General features: G+C 43.9%; 1 protein-coding gene across 8 annotated transcripts in view; it reads right to left on the bottom strand.

The window, feature by feature from the left end:
* ebf1a (EBF transcription factor 1a) overlaps positions 1-20,431 on the bottom strand; it is a 570,155-nt gene that overhangs the window by 238,408 nt on the left and 311,316 nt on the right. For all 8 annotated transcript variants that reach the window (XM_069898995.1, XM_069898996.1, XM_069898998.1 and 5 more), the window contains exon 11: positions 7,018-7,144. In XM_069898995.1, coding sequence (XP_069755096.1) covers positions 7,018-7,144 — 127 coding nt within the window. The remainder of the gene's footprint in view (positions 1-7,017; positions 7,145-20,431) is intronic.

The following is a 20,431-nucleotide window of genomic DNA, read 5'->3' as shown; positions in this document are numbered from 1 at the left end:
AATCCTGAAAACCAGAACCTCCAGGTTCAAGGGCAGTTTCTTTCCGATGACTATCAGGCTCTTGAACCTCCCCTTGTATCTCTAACCATAAACTACTCCACCACTACAAAAGTGGCTGACTGCAATATTGTAACAGCATTTTTATTTTTCTTTCTTGCTCTGTTGAAACTGTATTTATTATCTATCTACCTTTTGTATTTCTTATCTCTTGTAATTTAATCTCTTCACAGATGTCACCCGACCTGCTGAGTGTTTCCATCGTTTTCTGATTTAATTCAGATTTCTTGCATCTGCAGTTTTCTTGAGTTCCTCTGACAATAAATTAAATCATTGATCTTTACCTCTGTTGAGGGGTAGCTCCCAAGATAGGGAAAGCTGTCCACATTTTCAAAAGTGCACTTATTGCGATCAAATACTTGACAATAGCTAGTTAAGCAGTATCTCTGGGGTTCACAAGCATCAGCTCTGCTTTCCACACATGGGAGATGAAGTAATGCATTTTTGTCTGAAGTTCAGTTCCACCAAACTTTAGAGATAGCGCCTGCATTGGGGCCCTTACCTTTCCGTGGCCTGAATGGCTTTTGTGGGGAATGTGGTGGCTACAAAGCATCATTATAGAGGACCATTAAAATGGCCAAAAAGATCACATTAACCAGGAGTGATGGTTACATAGGGCTCAAAGAATCATCACTGGTCCATGCCATCCATTAGACAGTATTGTTGACCTCCAACCATCAGAAAGGAGGTAGAGGAACATCAAAATCAGAACTGCCAAGCTTGGAAATAGCTTTATCCCGCCTGCTGTGAGGCATCCTGTAACCTTGCTTTTATCATTTAGCCATTACAATGCTGTAAGTTAAAAAAAAAATTTAGACATACAGCACAGTAACAGGCTATTTTGGACCACGTGCCCATGCCGTCCAATTTTACACCATTGACCCACACACCTGGTATGTTCTGAACAGTGGGAGGAAAACAGAGCCCCCGGGGAAAACCCACACAAACATGGGGAGAACATACAAACTTCTTATAGACAGTGTGGGATTCAAGCCCCTGTCCTTATGACTGGTGCTATAAAAGCATTGCAGTGACCATGACGCCAATCATGCCGCCCTTTTATTTGATGATGTCGTAGTTTTCCCATCATGATGTAATTGCTTTTCCATCATTGATGATGTCATCACATTTGCCAATGCCACCTGTGCTGTGTCTGAGGGGGGAAAAAGTGTTCGAATATCTCAAACTTTACTCCAGGGCACCACACAGCACTGCTCATGCTGTCTCCTTGTACTCACTAGCAGAGTAAATGAATCATCCTCTCCCTAGGCCAAACTACCTAGCATCAAGGACCTAATTACACTTTGTTCCATGGCCAACACCAGTTTTCTGAACAAGGTATTTTATTCCAAGCTTTATCATGGTAAGAGCTCAACAAGCATACAGAGGATAAAGATAGAGATGGGGGAAATTATAGTGCTTAAGTGGCACTTAGACAGTTAAATGAATTGGAAAGAGGGAAAGGAAGATGACCCAAAAGCAGGTAAATGGGACGAGTGCAGATAGACAATTTGTTTAAAATGGAAAGTTGGCCTGAAGGGCCTTTGTCTGTGTTGTAAAACTCCATAACTCAGTGACTCTCTATATATTTTTCTGTTCTCACATTTGCAAATTTAAAAATTAAAACAATTTATTTTAAAAGTAATTGTATAGGATATTCATTTCTCAGTAAATGAAAATGATGCCTTTATATTTACACGTTTAAATTATGCTTACACTACGCCTTTTCTATCTGTAAATCAATTATAAAAACTATAAGGACAAATACTTTCATTTTGTCTTCATAATTGCCTTTTTATTTGTGTAATCATGTATGAGAGATTCTAGTACTATTAAAACTTAAAACCTATGGTGATGGTTTCACAATCTGTTGAGTTAAACATTCAATTGAATCATTCCTCCCAATCTCAAGGGCCTTTGCAAATATAATCCCTAAGTCCATTCTTGTGGGTTTTCCCATGAGAATAACAGCTGGAAAATTGTATCCAGCCTCCTGGAGATGTTGATGTACCATTCTCCCACATGGCGATCTGTTCTGTATTAGTGCATGTGTACAATTCCACTGTGTGGGAGCAATTTGTAGTACGTGTTTAACTGTTTGTTCCATGCACTTATATGCACATGTACATTTGTGTATTTGTGCATTCGTGGAGGTTTATGCGCACATGTGGCGTACATGAAAGTAATTTGAGACAATGAGATTGAAGGAGGGCAACAGACTAAAATTTGGACTCACTTAAACAATTTTATGTGCATAAAAGCCATTTTGCATGTGTAATATGAGCAATTCATAATCTTTAGGAAATTGTCCTGAGAATCTGTGGGAATATTTCACCTTGATGCGTCGTGCACATTTCACTAGACATGCAGGTGATCATGTCATTCGATGTTCCTTCCAGGCTGAAGTTACAATTAAAGGCTGCATTTATAACTCATGGATAAGCAAGCAGGAAACCCTACGTCAAGTCAGGAGGGATGTGAAAATTCAAATGAGAAGCCCCCACTGTTCCACAGGCCTATTCATAGGCCACCTGCCCGCTTCAGCCACGCCACGCAAACCCACCAGCATCAATGGGTTCCCATGACTTGTAGCAGTCTCCCCACACAGTACACGGCACTGCTACTCACAATGACCATTGCCCGTGGCTCTCAGTGGTGTAGGAATGGTTAGACCATGGAGCAGTGAGTAGGGATGGGAAGTGGCCAAACACACTAAGTAGGTGGTGACCACTCCCCTAGGGCTTTCCCTCCCCTACTGCACCCCCATTCTTACAACTGCTCCATGAGTTACATGGGGAAAGGATTTTCTTTTAAATTTTAATCATATAGCATGGTAGGAGGCCCTTCCAGCCCATAAAGCCCATGCTCCCAATCACATCCAATTAACTGACCAACCCCATACATTTTGGACATTGGGAGGAAAACAGAGCACCTGGAGAAGACGCACACAGACACGTGGAGAATGTGCAAACTCCTTAGAAGCACTGCCAGTTTCGAGTTTGGGTCGCTAGCACTGTAAGAACATTGCACGAACCATGCTGCATGCAATTCTACAAGTTCTGCTCCCATCACCATGTGTCACAGAAGCAGTAACCAGGCAACCTCCATTACTGGAACCTTAATCAGACTTGCGTACCGAGAATCTGACTGACTCATGGCCCAGTGACTAATGCAAAATCCCATTGCTGATTCGTCAACATACAGCAGAGATTATGGGAAAGTCACTTTCCTTTACGAGCTGGTGAAAAATGCAAAATTACATCTTCAGATCTGATAAATTGTTTGGAGCCAACAAATTTACTGATTGAAAAAGATTTGAGTGCTTCTGCAATATCACATGAAGACAATTACATGCAAAGCAAGTGCTTTTGCTTCATTACTCCATCATTTTTTCTTTCTTCAGATCCTATTTAAGGATTTAGAAAACTCATCGTTCCCAGGACACCAGGAAAATCACAACCGCCAAGAGTGGAACATGACCAATCTCCTATATTTCATCCATACCATCAACATCCATATCTATCTCAGGTCTCCAAAGTCACCCAGTCCCCTGCTTCAAGCACCTTTCAAGATCCAATCAGAGATCATAGAAAGGGAGGACCTCCTTATTTTCCAATCTACAGTGTAAACTATGGAGATATGGATTCAAGCAGCCAAGACTGCTTAGAGCATTTCAAGCAGTTCTTTTTTGTTTAAATATAGACATATAGCATTGTAACAGGCCATTTCAGCCCACGAGTGCGTGCTGCCCAATTATACCCAATAAACCTACAACCCCTGGTACGTTTTGAACAGTGGGAGGAAACTGGAGCCCTCAGGGTAAACGCACATAGACACGTCAAAAACATACAAACTCCATGCAGACAGCACGGTCCCAATCGCTGGTGCAATAAAGGCGTTATGCTAATCGCTACATCAACTGTAGCGCCCCAATCTTTTCTCCATGGCTCTATACTATGTATCAATTAGCAGAGGTACCCAGAATATACATGGTTTCACTCCAATTCATTTAGAATGACAGTGATCTGAACATCCTCTTCTATATGGTAGGTGTGTCACCATTGGCCCTGCAGACTGGGAATGATAGTGGACACTGGAAACGTGAAAAAGGAGCTGAATTACAAGGAATTGGTTTTTTTTTCCAATAACGTTGAATTAAACAAGAACTGGAGGATATAGGTTAAGGACGGAAAGTGAAATGTTTAAGAGGAACATTAGAGGGATCTTCTTCATTCAGAGGGTGGTGAGAGTGTGGAACGAGTTGCCAGCGGAAGTGATGGATGTGGGTTCAATTTCAACGTTTATGAGTAATTTGGATATATTAATTGATTTGTAAATATATGAGGGGTATGATCGGTTACAGGCTGATGGGACATGGTGGGAAAAGTAGTTTGGTAGATGGGCTGAAAGGCCCATTTCTGTGCTGCAGTGTCCTATTGCTCCATGGTATCACTTCTGAACAACAGGCACATCTTACTGGCCCAGACACCTCTGAGTTTTACACATGGTGAAGCAAGGAACAGGATTGCATCTACACAAAGTCCAACTCAAAACATTGCCTAAGCAGTGCTTTTAGTTCATGCAACTCCAGTGGTTACTGGAAAGGTAGCGTGGAAACTGGCAAGGCTACCAACATCAGAAAGACATTACACCAATGGAGCAGCTTCTTATGAATGTTACATACACTAACTCTTCCTCCACTACATCAACTACTGTTTTGGCACCATCTCTGGTACCAGTGCAGAACTTGACAATTTCATTAACTTCACTGCAAACTTCCACCCATCCCTCAAATCACCTGGACTCCTTCTAACCCTTCGCTCCCCTTCTTTGACCTCCAGTCTCCATGTCAGGGAACAAACTGTCCACTGATATCGACGACCCTCACAACTACCTGGATTATACCTCTTCCAGTTCCATCCCGTGTAAGGACCACATCTCTTTCTCACAATTCCTCTGCCTCCACTGTATCTGTCTTCCACATATTGCACGGTCTTCCACCCAGGACACTTAAAACATCCTCTTTCTTTAATAAGCATGGATTCCCTCTTAATTATCATTGATGAAGCCCTCACCTGTATCTCCTTTATTTCTTGACTTCTGCCCTCACCTTCATCTCACTCCAGGAAGAACAAGGTCAGAGCCCCTTTGGTCCTCATTTTCCACCCCACCAACCTCTGTACCCAACACGTTACCTCTGTGATTCCACCACTAGCCAACTTTTCATAGGGATAAGTCTCTCTGACATTTCCTGGTTCATTCTTTCCTCCCCACCCACCCCTTTGGACATTTCTCACTATGTCTCCAGAAACTGCAAAACTTGTGCCGACATCTCTCTCCTCAACTCCATCCAGGGCCACAAAGGGACCTTCCAGGTGAGACAGAGCTTCAGCTGCACATTGTCTGACCTGAGCTACTGAATTTGGTGTACCCGGTGGGCCTCCTCTTCAACAGTAAGACCAAACACTAATTGGATGACTGGTTCACTAACACAGACACTTCTGTGTGTAGGTCTAAGCTTGTAGTTACATACCATATACATGTACAAACATTAATTCAGGGGCTCCACCACAGTAAGATTTTTCTGATGAAAGGTCTAAGTGTGTAGTTCCCTGTGGCCAACCATTTAAACTTCTCCAACCATTCTGACAGTGACATGTGCTATACTTTATGAGGTGTCTGAGGAGATTCAGTATGTCACCAAAGACTCACATAAACTTCTACAGGTGTACCGTGAGGAGCACACTGGCTGGTTGCATCATTGCCTGGTATGAAAGTGTCCATTCTCAGGACAAGAATAAACTCTAGAGGGTTGTTAACTTGTCCTCCGATATCACAGGCACCAGACTTAACTCCATCGAGAAAATCTACATGAGTCATTGTCTTAAAAAAGCAACTTCTATCCTCAAAGACCCCCACCACCAGGCCATGCCCTCTTCACTCTGCTACCATCAGGAAGGAAGTACAGGTGCATAAAGATGAGGACTCAACGGCACAAGGACAGCTTCTTCCCCGCTGTCATCAGATTCCTGAATAATCAATGAACCAAAGACATGGCCTGACTTTTTGTGCCCTATTTTTGTTATGTTTATGATTTAATAGTAATGTTGTCAGATGGTTATGAACGTTTCACTACGAGGCCTGCTGTAAAACAGCAAATTTCATAACAATGAATTTTAATTCTGTACTTGGCTTCATCCATTGTCAGGGTGAGGTCAAGCCTAAACTTGAGGAACAACACATCACATCAAGAAACTATCTATGTCTGTCTTAAACATACCCAATGACTTGGCCTCCACAGCCGTCTGTGGCAATAAATTCCATAGATTCCCCACCCTCTGAGTAAAGAAATTCCTCCTTATTTTTGTTCCATAGTGAATTTTTTTTTATATTCTAATGCTGTGATCCCAGACTCCCCCACCATGGGAAACCTGCTCTCCACATCTACTCTATCCAGGTCTTTCAGTCACCGATAGATTTTCATGAGATCCCCCTTCATTCTTCAAGTTGCATACATTTTGACCAATGCTAGAGTTTGCCTCTGCCCCTTTCCCAACCACTCTCTTTCTCCTACACCCATGCAGGCCACGTACACCAATAGCAACAGTTAGAGATAGGCTCAGCTCTACCAATGTCCAAACAAGCACTCCTGTCTGAAAGGGTCTTGTGGTAGCAATGCAGGAGGGGAATAGGGATGAGACATATTGCAGCAAAAGCTTCTGTCCCTCTGGCTGAAAAGGAGGGATGAGTGTTCACAGCTGTGCAACACATGACTGTATGATTGGCAGAACAATGCAATAGAATATTTGACACAGCATCATTATGTTGAACAGCAGCACCAGAAAAATCCTCCAAGGTCTACAGAAGATTCCTAAAACTGCAGAAGAGGGAAAAAAAATAATGCAGCCATTCCACAACACTAACGAGCCTCAAGTAAAAGTCAAAGGGTTGCTGGCTTACCTGTGTAGATGAATCGGCCTGGGGTGCCTTTACAGAACTGTTTCGACTTGTAGGATAGTGTGACTTCCACCACACCAGGGATATGGCGGGGCGGAGTCTGCACTCTAATTGCATGAGGGGTGATTAGCTGCAATAAAGCACAATAAAAATACTATCAGACTATCAAGTGATATTCTTTCACAGTACTTGACTGCCAAGTTTCAGTAAACAGGGCTTTTTCAAACCTGCAATAAACATGTCACTGCCCTAAAATTCTGCTGATAGGATGCACATTAAAATGTACTGACAAGAGTATTAAAAGTGTTTTACAACACGGTTGTAAAGCAATTAACTCTGAATTTCCCTGGTCAGGCATGGCTTGGCTGGTTTCCTACCCTCAACACTGTGCAACAGGAGTGAGGTTCATAAAAGTGTTTTATTGTATCCAGTGAGTTTATTTAAATATACATTCTTCAAATATCAAAAGAACAAGGAAAGGGATTTCATATCTGAGAAGAAGTTGGCATTACCTTCTCATGTGTCCTACTGAAGAATTCCATTAACCTGCTTGGAAGATTAATCCCAAATCCTGAATATTGCATAATTGACACAATGGAATTAAGGAGTAGGTTCAAACATTCAGTTTACACCTTGCCTAGTAAGCAATGAAATTAACGCAGTGTAAATTTGGATACAAAATGAGCATGCAGTCCAACCCCACACTGCTTGGAAAAGGGAAAAGTTAGAATCAGGGCAGAAGCATGAAGACAATAATTTTCACACAAAAAACAACTTATAAATTGACTGTGTATTTGTTTATGCATTACCATCTTCTTCTTTGGCTTGGCTTCGCGGACGAAGATTTATGGAGGGGGTAAAAAGTCCACGTCAGCTGCAGGCTCGTTTGTGGCTGACAAGTCCGATGCGGGACAGGCAGACACGATTGCAGCGGTTGCAGGGGAAAATTGGTTGGTTGGGGTTGGGTGTTGGGTTTTTCCTCCTTTGCCTTTTGTCAGTGAGGTAGGCTCTGCGGTCTTCTTCAAAGGAGGTTGCTGCCCGCCAAACTGTGAGGCGCCAAGATGCACGGTTTGAGGCGATATCAGCCCACTGGCGGTGGTCAATGTGGCAGGCACCAAGAGATTTCTTTAGGCAGTCCTTGTACCTTTTCTTTGGTGCACCTCTGTCACGGTGGCCAGTGGAGAGCTCGCCATATAACACGATCTTGGGAAAGCGATGGTCCTCCATTCTGGAGACGTGACCCATCCAGCGCAGCTGGATCTTCAGCAGCGTGGACTCGATGCTGTCGACCTCTGCCATCTCGAGTACTTCGACGTTAGGGATGTAAGCGCTCCAATGGATGTTGAGGATGGAGCGGAGACAACGCTGGTGGAAGCGTTCTAGGAGCCGTAGGTGGTGCCGGTAGAGGACCCATGATTCGGAGCCGAACAGGAGTGTGGGTATGACAACGGCTCTGTATATGCTTATCTTTGTGAGGTTTTTCAGTTGGTTGTTTTTCCAGACTCTTTTGTGTAGTCTTCCAAAGGCGCTATTTGCCTTGGCGAGTCTGTTGTCTATCTCATTGTCGATCCTTGCATCTGATGAAATGGATACAGCAATGAGCTCTCTGAACCCTTCTTCATTAACAATGGCGTGAAGAAAGGCTGTGTTCTCGCACCAACCCTCTTTTCAATCTTCTTCAGCATGATGCTGAACCAAGCCATGAAAGACCCCAACAATGAAGACGCTGTTTACATCCGGTACCGCACGGATGGCAGTCTCTTCAATCTGAGGCGCCTGCAAGCTCACACCAAGACACAAGAGAAACTTGTCCGTGAACTACTCTTTGCAGACGATGCCGCTTTAGTTGCCCATTCAGAGCCAGCTCTTCAGCGCTTGACGTCCTGCTTTGCGGAAACTGCCAAAATGTTTGGCCTGGAAGTCAGCCTGAAGAAAACTGAGGTCCTCCATCAGCCAGCTCCCCACCATGATTACCAGCCCCCCCACATCTCCATCGGGCACACAAAACTCAAAACGGTCAACCAGTTTACCTATTACCATCTTACTAAATCAATATTAACATAACAATTAAGGGCAATAAAATCTGTGTTTAGTCTACATCTTTGATCCACAGATAGCTCGCAAAAACATGATGAAGAAATTTGAAATTTTAAAAAACTGCCAGAAGTATTCAGAAAGTTGGGTAGTAACTGTAGAGAAAGAGAGACACTGTTGTTTTTCAGGGTCGATACCTGGTATCTGATGCATTATCAATAACTCCAAAGACTAGATGTTACCTGATTGAGAGGCTTTTATTACCATAAACTGACGGCACATCTCACTCATGCTGTTGACTCGAAACCTGAGCTTGTTCTGGGGGAGGGGTTATGGCGTTACTGCCTTAATTAGGAGTCACAGGTACAATCAGCAAGGGGTTCCCCCCCCCCCTATATATATGAACAGACATTAATTCAGTGGCTCCACCACAGTAAGATTTTTCTGATGAAAGGTCATCGGCATGAAATATTAACACTGCCTTTCTTTCTCCATGGATTTTACTCGATCTGGTGAATATTTCTGATGTTTTTCACCTTTAATTGTTCTGACTGAGTCAGTGAACTTTTGCTTGTGATAGTAACAGTGTGACTACCCTCTTGGGGGTGGGGGGGGGAATAAAGAGAAGACCTGCTGATTACTAACTGGTGATCTGAATCTTTTACCAATGTTCAGGGGTTTGAGTCAAAAATCGCTGCACCCCAAGCAATACTTCACAGTCCGTTCAGAGGTTATGAAGGTGTTTCATCAATGAAAGGCCTTTCTCACTGTGATAGACCTGTAGCTATAGTTTCTTTTTAACCTATATGTTTGTCTCTCAGCTTAAAACTACAAATACAGCAGAAGACTACACAAAATTTACAAGTTAGATTTGACGTGTATAGCAAAGGCATTGATACACGATCTTGTGTTTTGGGATTTTCCAATGTATTTTAAAGTTAAAAGTGCCACAGTAGATTTGTAGATGGCCAGCAATCTGTTTCTGCCATACCATTTTCATGGCAATGAGGAGGAATAAATCATTTCCAGAAGCCCCTCTCCCCCAGATAGAATACCACAGAACAGAAAATAGGCCTTTTGGCCCATCTAGTCTATGCTAAAATATTATTCCACCTCATCCCATCAGACCACAGCCCTCCAAACCCCTTCCACACACTTACCTATTCAAATTCCTCTTAAGCATTGAAATCGAACCCGCATCCACCGCTTTTCCTGTTAGCTCATTCCACACTCTCATGGATATTCTCCTTAAACATTTCAACTTTCCCCCTTGACCTCTCATTCCTGTCTCTCCCAACTTCAGTGGAAAAAGCTTGCTTGCATTAACTCTATCTATATCCTACGTAATTTTGTTTACTTCTATCAAATCTCCCCTCGTTCTCCGAGTAAAATCCTGACCTGTTCAACCTTTCCCTATAACTCAGCTCAAGTCTCAGCAACATCCCTGTAATTTTTTTCTGCCTTCTTCAATTGCCTGGTTTTCTCTACATTCATATGAGAAAACCGTTTGACACCTCATCCAACGCTGAGTGTCACCAGCAGCAAAGCACTCCCTCAGTATTGTGCTGGAACGTCAGTCCAGATTATTGTACTTAAGTTCTGGAGGAGGACCATGAACTTCTGTGCTACCAAGACAATAGCTGGCACAAGTATCCTGGAGCAGATACCTGAAGGTAGATCCCACAATGCCATTGACTAGCATGCCTATTGTGCCTTTCCCTACATGTGACTTGGAAACAAAGCAAATTGGCCAGCTCCCACCCTGCTTCACCCTTTATGAGATCAAAAGAAGCACAAGAGCTGCAGATGCTGTAACCTTCCATGAACAAAGAGGAGCTCAAGGGGCTCAGCGTGTTCATGGAGAGGAATGCACACCCAACATTTCAGCTTGGGGTCCTTCATCAAGACTCATTTGGGAAGGTTAAGAAGGGGAGAAGGGGCTGGGAAAGGGCCAAGTGGTGATAAGGTACTGGATAATTGAAGGGTGGGGGTGTACTGAATTTGAGAATGGGAGCAGGGAAAGGAGAGATAGAAACCATGGAATAGGTTCAGAAATGGGGCGGGGGGGGAGTGCAGTAGCTAAAATCAGGAAATAATGATTATGTCCTTGGACTTTAGGCTACCCACAGTTAATATGATATGTTGTTCCTCAAGTTAACATTCGGCTTCACCCAGGCAATACATGAGTTCATGCTTGATCTGATCATATCCACAACAATTGTCTGCTCAGCAATTCTTGACCAAGGGCCTTGACCTGAAATGACAACTGACCATTTCACTCCACAGACGCTGCCGTGCCTGCTGAGACCCTCCAGCTTCCCATTGTTTTATCAACAGTCTTGAACATTTCCATCAAGCTTCCTCTCACTCGTCCAAAGTCCACTGAACATGAGAGAAAGACAAAAGCTGCAAATGCCAGAAGCTTGAGCAGACAGAGAATTGCTGGAGGATTGCAATCTGACCTGCTAAGTTCTTCCAGCAATTCTTTGTCCATTCAACAGAAGCCTAGCCTGTCTACCCTTTCCACATAAGAGAACACACCCATTCATGATAGTTGTCTAGTAAAACTTCTCTGAATTGCTTTCAATGCATTTATATTCTTCTTAATATAGGAGCCCAATACTGCACAAAGCACTCCAGACATGGACTCAATATCCTAACTAATTGAGTAATAAATTCCCTCCCTCAAGAATAAACAAAAGCAATCTTTCAGGTTTCCTGATTATTTTCTGAATCTGCAAACTAGCCTCTTGCGAGTCCTGCACTTGGACACTGGGATCCCTTTGTATTGTAGCCCTTTTACACTGCCCTTGAAAGATGGTAATTAACCACCTTTTGACCACTTCACTTACCTGTGTGAACGCAACTTACACAGGATGGGGGGGGGGTCATTTTCAACCCAGTTCTTACCTGCAAAGGTAGTTAGTATTCAAGCCAATGCATTTGGCATCAGCTCCTGGGTAAAGGCTTACCCTTCTTCCCGGGATGCCAACATTGTAATGCTGCAGGTCCCGCCTCCTTTTGCATGGGAATGCCGGATCCCTATGTAAAAGGTCACATTGACCTGCCTTTTCATGGTTCAGTGTGAATGACCCAAGCTGGCTTTAAACATGATTTGTTCACACACCAATTAAATGGGATCACTGTGTAAAAGGGGCATTAGAGTTCTACAATCTCTCCCCCTTTCAATTGAAAGAATTTCCTGCCAAAATAGACAATTTCAATGCATTTACCAGATCTCTGACCACTCATTAAACCTCTGTCTATCCTTTTGTTTCTTTCCATGTGGCCTCTTCACAATTTACTTTCCTGACACTGCTCCCACCTTATTCATCAGGAAATTTTGCAACTATAATTCACCCAAGACCTCCATGTAAATTATGAAAAGTCCTGCAACTATTCCTGTAGAACTCTACTCACCACATCCAGCTAACCAGACAAAAAAAGACCCTTTTATATCTACTCTTTTCTCTCCTTTTAGCAAGGAGAATCTTCTAACCATGCCTTACGTCCTATAGCATGTATTGTTCTACCCTACCAATAAACTTTGATGAGGCACTTTATCAAATGCCTTCTGGAAATCAAAAAAATGATGCATTTTCTCCATCCTCTTTAACTTTAGAACATAGAACATTACAGCATAGGACAGACTCTTCACCCACAATGTTGTTCCAATCTATGTAAGCCTACTCCACAACAATCTAACCCATCCTTAACTCACAGCCATAATGCTCTATTTTTTTTCTATCCACATGCCTATCTTAGAGTCTTTGGACTCCACCACCACCCCGGCAATGCATTTCAGGCACCCACCACTCCCTGTGGGTAAAAAAAACTTGCCTCTGATGAGTCCCCTAAACTTTCTTCCACTCACCTAAAACAGATGTCTTATTGTCACCCTGGGAAATAATGTAAAGGTGGAGGGAGTCAACTGAACGGCAGGATCCATGGAGAGAAATAGTCAGTACCCGTCAGTAGATGTCAACCTGAAACGTTGACTGGCCACTTCTACCCATGAATGCAGCCTGACTAAGTTTGCTTAAGATTACTTTTTCTTTTATTTAATTCTGTTTCTGGGACGTTTACTGCACTTATTGCCAATCCGTAAATGTCCTTGAGAAGGTGATGGTCAGCTGTTGACTTGAAATGAGTCAGTGTGCAGCGCAAGCACACTGGCACTCATAGCTTGAGTGTGCGTTCTTTCAGCAACTCAGAAAAGTCTCATCTCCTTCCTTAAAAGTGAAGAATTCAAAAGTGCAGCAAATGTCAGACATTGCAGTGCAAACCTTTGTAACCCAGGCCATTATCCATTATCGGTTGTAATTTCAAAATAAAAGCCCTAGGGTTCAATTAGGCTGAGGCCAATAGGTTACAGACCTACTTTCCAGTGTCTCTGAGGAGGGAGCCATCTCGCATCGTTCAGTGAAACATGATGAATATGGTCTAGCAATAAATGGGCTGCTCGCTGAGCAATGGAACTGTACGGACTGGGACAACTCCAAGATCATATGCAAGGTCTCGCGACTATACCTCTCCTTTATCCGTGTAAACCGCAAAATGTCATCACTTTCCCGATGTGTGTCAAATATATAAAGACCGCTCCCATATCTGCCCTAACCAGTGCCAGATTTTATTGATACCAGCAGAAATAAAACAATTTATTGGGGGAACTCCACGCATCGAGCAGCATTAGTGGGAAAATAGTCGACATTTTGTTTCAAAACCCTTCATCAAGAGTACTTCAAGAATGGTGCCCCCATCAGTGCCATACATGAATTCTCCAGTGGTGGGTCTGCTTCTAATTGCATTAGACCCATATCCACTTGGAATCAACCCACATCCACCTGGGCCAGACTGACAACTTCAATCTTTCTCTAACTTTTATTTGATGAGTTCCAAACTTTGCATCGACTTGTATCTATCATGGATTCATTTAAAAAAACCATGCAGAAGAAGGCTATTTAGAGAATAAGTAATTATTTCTATTCCCACATTCCAGTCCAGTTATTATTCTCAGAGGTTACAGCACATTAGCATTAATCCAATTGATATGAGCGTGTTATCTGCATCAGCCTTTCACACAAAGAGTTCCAGATCCCCACTACTCAATAAATGAGAAAACCTTTCCTCCGCCCCCTTTAAGTTTATACCCCACAGCAATGACTTCATTTCTGAAGGATACAGGACCTGCTGCTACACACAATCTGCTGGAGGAACCCAGGGGGTCAAGCAGCATCAGTGGGAGAGAAAAGATGGTCAGCATTACAAGACAAGCCCCCTTCACTGAGACTGGTTAAATGTAATAGAGCATCCCCAGTATAAAGATGACAGGGTGAGAGGGGTGGGACAGGGGCCCTCAAAGGGATTGGTAAACCAGGAAAGGTGAAGGACAGAGACAGAGATCAGCAGATACCAGGCAAAGAGTGGGGAATGTTGGAGGTGGGGGTGGGGAGGGGGAGAGAGAGAGAGAGAGAGAGAGAGAGAGAGAGAGATAGCCTCCATTTACTTCACTTGTCTTCACTCATTAGGACCTTTCATGTCAGGCCTCCATGTGGAGGTTGGCTATAACATAGAGGGGAAACATGGAATTTACCTTTCATGGAGCAGGCCTTAAAAGGCAGCTCCTGCACCACATTCATGTCGAGCAGCGCCTCATAGCGCCTCCAGAGTCAACAGTGACTACATCAGCCCACCCTTAACCCGGCACATTCACGAAGTTAAGTCCCCCAATGCAACGGCGGAGAATCTCTGTCTTTACAGTCGGGCTTTTTCATTGCATGAAAGGGCCTACTGTTATACTGGTAACAATGGAAATACTCAGCAAGTCCAACAGCATTTTTGAAGGGAGAAATGGAGGGGGCGCCAACGAAAGATAGCATGAGATGGAAGATCATCAACCTGGAAAAATAACAATGTTCCCTGATTTGCTGAGTATTTCCAGTCTTTACTTCAGATTTCAAGCATCTGTGGTATTTTGTCATAGTTTTAAGTACCTCTATTCCTTACATTGTTTTATGTCTGACCATAACGAAAATGATGCCTTTCTCCCAATATCTTTGTGAGCCTTCTTTGAACCTTCTATGTGGTTTTATCTCCTTCCTACAGTTAACAGTACCAACACCAATAATGGAAATTTTAGTTCTACCGTGACGGTTCAACTGCTGTGTCCTTTATCAAAACCAATAAAAGGCAAGTAACTTGTAAACTTTCACAACTACAAAATCTGCTGATTTAACGTCAACCTCGTGTAATCTGCGGCGAATCCATGTCCACCAAAGTCCATCAGGGTCAGACCTGCACACAGCAAATTCAGAACCCTATCCAAAACGATGAATCCACCAATGTCAGACACGCACACACCAAAACTAAACCTGCATTGACCAATGTGAGGCCTTTATGCAAGGAAAATAGGAAAAAGAAGCAGGGATTGTGACTACTCCACTATGGCTAATATTTTATCACAATGCCATTTTCTGCATTAACCCAATATCCATTGATTGCCTCCATATCTAAATACTATTGACCGCAGTCTTGAATATTCAGTAACTCAAGCTCCATGCAATGAATTGCCAAGATTCACATCTCCAAGGTTAAAAAAAATCTTCAGTCCTGTACCCCCAGTGTCAGTCAGGTACTTCCCAGTGTCAGTCCTGTGCCCCCAGTGTCAGTCAGGTTCCTCCCAATGTCAGTCCCGTAACCCCAGTGTCAGTCCCATGCCCCCAGTGTCAGTCAGGTACCTTCCAGTGTCAGTCTCGTACCCCCATCATCAGCCCTGTTCCCTCCAGTCAGTCCCATACCCCCTGTACACCATGTCAACCTTGTTCCCTCCAGTCAGTCACATATCCCCAATGTCACCCCTGTACATCCAGAGTCAGTCCCGTACCCCCCAGTATCAGTCCTGTGCCCCCCAGTGTCAGTCCCGTGCCCCCCTGTAAAAACACACAATGCTGGAGAAATTCAGCAGGTCAAACAGCAAAGGAAAAAATACCTAACTGACGTTTCAGATTTGAGCCCCTATTCAAGGCATGGAAAAATGTTGGTAGGTGTCCGAACAAAAAAGTGGGGGAAGGGGTGGTCGCAAAGGCAGGAAGTTATAGGTGAAGGGAGGGAGGGGACACCAGCAATCAAGGGGAGGGGGGATGGTTAGGTGAAGGAAGGAGGAAGGGAGGAATAAGAACTAGAAAGGGGAAGGGAAGGGCAGTGAAAAGGAGAGCAGATTAGCAGAGATCAGAAAAGTTGATGTTAATGCCATCTGGCTGGGAAGTGCCCAGGTGGAAAATCAGGTGTTATTCTTCCAATTTGCAGGTGATCTTGGTGGGACAGTACATAGGCCCATGGATAGACATGTGAGTGTGGGAGTATGATACAGAACTGAAATGGTTGGTCACTGGGAGGTCTCTGTCACTGGTGCGGACAGAGCGAAGATTCTCAGTGAAGTGATTTCCCAGTCTGTGCTCAGTCTCTCTGATGTAGAGAGGGCCACAAAGGGAGCAGCGGTTGCAGTAAATCAATCCTGTGGACATACACGTGAAGTATCACTTCACTTGAAAGGCCTGTTTGGTGCCCCAGACTGTGGTGAAGGAGGACATGTGGGCGCAAGTGTGGCAACCCCTGCTGCAACAGGGAAAGGTGCTGGGGGAGGCAGGAATAAATCCACGAGGGAGTCACAGAGGGAGTGATCTCTACGCAAGGAGGAGAGGGGAAGATGTGTCTGGTGGTGGGATCCTGTTGTACTTGCCAGAAACTCCAGAGGATAATGTGTTAGATGTGGAGGCTGGAGGAATGGTGGGTGAGAATGATGTTTGTTGCGTCTGGGGCCAGAAAAGGCCAGGGCAGATGAGTCGGAAGTGGAGGAGATGCGGGTGAGAGCTCAGTTGATGGTGGTGGAGGGGAAGCCTCGGTTGTGGAAGAAGGCAGACATTTAGGAAGGTTTGGATTGGAAGACCTCATCTTGGGAACAGATGCAGCGGAGATGAGAAATTGAGAGAAGGGGATAGAATCCTTGGAGGGACAGGGTATGAAGAAGTGTAGTCAAGGTAGTTGTCAGAGATAATGGGTTACCTCCTTCCCTTTTCCACCTATTACCTCCTACCTTTGTGACCACCCCTTCCCCCTACTCTGCTGACATTCTTCCAAACCTTGATGAAAGACTCAAGCCCAAAATGTCAGTTATGTATTTTTACCTTTGCTATATAAAGGACACTGTTTGACCTGTTGAGTTTCTCCAGCATTTTGTGCTTTTACATCAACCGCGGTGTCTGTAGATTTTTGTGTTTTACTTCCGTACCCCCAGTGTCAGCCCTGTTCCCTCCAGAGTCAGTCTTTTACCCCAAGTGTCAGTTCTGGACCCTCTGTATGCCCTCTATCCCTCTCAGTCTCAATCCAGTACCCCCTGCCAGTATCAGCCCTGCACTCCCGCCCCTCGCCCCATTATAGTGTTAGTCCTGTACCCCTGGTGTCAGTCCCTATCCCACATGGTCAGTCCCGTATTCCCTTTGTCACTCCTGTATGTAGAGTACTCCCTGTTATCAGTCCTCTACCCCAGCATCAGTCCTGTACTCCTTCCACCCCCACATTCAGCCCCACTCTTCCCAGTGTCAGGCTTGTATTTCAATTACTGTTTGAAAGTGCTGAGCTTGGAAAGAGAGAATCATTAATTGCACCAGGGGACATCCTTCACAATTCAAGTGGACAGAGCATCAAACTTTGTTCTCCCACAGTGCATGCTTCATAAATCCCAGTGACAACACTGACAAAATGTTTTCTGCAAGAGAGGAAATGTGAACATTCACACTGATATGAAGAACCTTTCCAGAAGTTAATTTGCAAATCCACTTGAGATGATCTGTCACAGTTCCTCCGGAGTATCTTCAGGGTACTGCAATCAGCATGTGTGTAACACTTAATTGAATGGTCCGATCAGTACCAGGGGACCCCATGATCAATATCAGCCAGGCAAAGACACTCCTTATCAGTCTCTATACAGCTTGCACTGCCAGATAAACAAGCCCTTATCAGGTACAAATTTAAGCATAATTAAATTTAAATTGAAATTCTGCCTGCTGTTCAACCTTTTCATTCCTGCCTCTTGTCAATTTTAATTCTGCAGGGCTTTTCTGTTTTTCCACGCCATCTTAAAGCAACTCATCTCCTGTAATCCAGTTCCCCCAAGGCAAGGACCACGAGGAATTTGGTTCCCAAGCCTCCAAATGTCAGTCCAGACTGTGAGCAGTCTTGATCCAACCAGGTGAAGCATTGGAATTGAGGATGTACCACCATCCTCACTGGGATCACTGGACATTCCAGAACAAGAGCTCTCCCCTCCCTGACACAAAGCTTCAAAGGACCAGTTTCTGTTCTGGATGAGAAGGAATCAAACGCAGACCAAAGCATTGATACAGAGATGCTCATCTGGAAAGGAAAAGACTTAATGACTCATATCAGGTACCCCTTGGGTGAATGGCCCCTCTCAGACTTGTTTCTCCTACCACAGATGCTGACTGTCCCACTGAATGTTTCTGATGTTTTTATTTAAGCCCCCTCTGTAACTGAATCCTTGATTTCCTCGTTGTACCACAGTCAATACAAATCAAAAACATCTCCTCCTCACTGACAATCAACACAGGCACACCTTAAGGATACGTGCTTAGCCCACAGCTCGACTCAGTCTGCACGCATGACTGGTGTGGCTAGGTACAATTCAAATGCGATTTACAAATGCGATGACATCACACTTGTTGGTGGATCACAGACAGCAACGAGGAAGCGTTCAGGAGAGAGATAGATCAGCTGGTTGAGTGGTGTCATTTCAATAATCTTGCACTCAATGTTAACAAAACTTAGGAACTGATTGTGGACTTCAGGAGAGGGAAACCAGGAGAACACGAACCAGTCCTCACTGAGGGGCCAACAGTGGAAAGGGTTAAGAACTTCAAATTCCTGTGTGTCAAAATCTCTGAAGATCTGTCCTGGGGCATCCATGTCAATGCAATCATAAAGAAGGCTAGCCAGTGGCTATACTTAGTAAGGCATTTGAGGAGATTTGGTGCATCACCAAAGACTACTGCAAATTTCTACAGGTGTACAGTGGGGTGCATCAGTGTCTGGTATGGAGGTGTCAATGCACAGGCCAGGAAAAGACAACAACTCAACCAGCACCATTAAGGGCATCAGTCTTCATTCCATCGAGGCCATCTACATGAGGCGGTGCTTGAAGAAAGCAGCCTCTATCCTCAAGGACCCTCACTTCCAGAGTTGTACCCTATTCACACTGCTACCATCTAGAAGGAGGTACAAAAGCCTGAAGATGAACACTCAACATTAAACAAAACAACTTTATACCTCCGCCATCAAATTTCTGAACGAATAGTGAACCACAGACACGACCTCAATTTCCTCTTCGTTTGCACTAATTTATTTATTTTTCAAAATGTACTTTATAGCAATTTTGCACTCTTATGGCGTCACAAAATAACACATTTTGTGACATGTTCATGGCAATAAATTCTGTTTCAGGTTCATATCTGATTCACACAGGTTGGCATAGTGGTTAGTGCAACACCTTTACAGTGCCAATGTTCAGGACCTGGGTTCCAATCCTGCGCTGTCTATAAGGAGTTTGTAGGTCTCCCCATGTCTTTGTGGATTTTCCCCAAGGGCTCTGGTTTCCTCCCACCATTTTAAAACTTATCAGTGGTGTAGGTTAATTGGGGTGTAAATTGAGCGGCTTGAACTCATGGGCCGAAATGGACTTTTACCAAGCTGAATGTCAAAAAAAAGTCTGAATTCTGATTCAGAGATGTCCTGCAACCCCAATTTATTTATTATTTTTGCCTTTCTGAATTACATGGTTGGGTTTAATTTCAGGCACTAAGTGACACAGGAAGTCATAGTGGGAGCTAATAGAACATCCCCATGCAAATCCAGCACCACCTTCTGTACTCAAGCTTCGGGGATTGGTTGGAACAGTGTAAAACACAATGTATTGTTGATGCCAACTCTGCAGTATGAATGAAGTAGCATTAATAATGGCAGAGGCTCAAAAAGATACTGAAAGTTTACATTATCTGCTTGGTACACACAAACACATACATGTGCACACACACACACACACACACACACACACACACACACACACACACACACACACAACATGCAAAGAGACACCTACACGAACACACAGGAATGAAGCACAGGGACATACAATCACATGCATACAAATAGACATAGGCACATAACACAGGCATGAACAGACAAATGCATGTTCCCACACCCAGACACATATAGTCTCAGACCCATGCAAGGACACACATACCTGTGTGCACACATATATTTCCACACACATAGGTACAGACTAACATACAAAAGTAATGTGGCACAGTGG

The sequence above is a fragment of the Narcine bancroftii genome, chromosome 9 (assembly GCF_036971445.1).
Source record: "Narcine bancroftii isolate sNarBan1 chromosome 9, sNarBan1.hap1, whole genome shotgun sequence".
Lineage (NCBI taxonomy): Eukaryota > Metazoa > Chordata > Chondrichthyes > Torpediniformes > Narcinidae > Narcine > Narcine bancroftii.
Note: the sequence above shows the minus strand (reverse complement) of the source record. Positions and strands in the feature narration are given on the sequence as shown.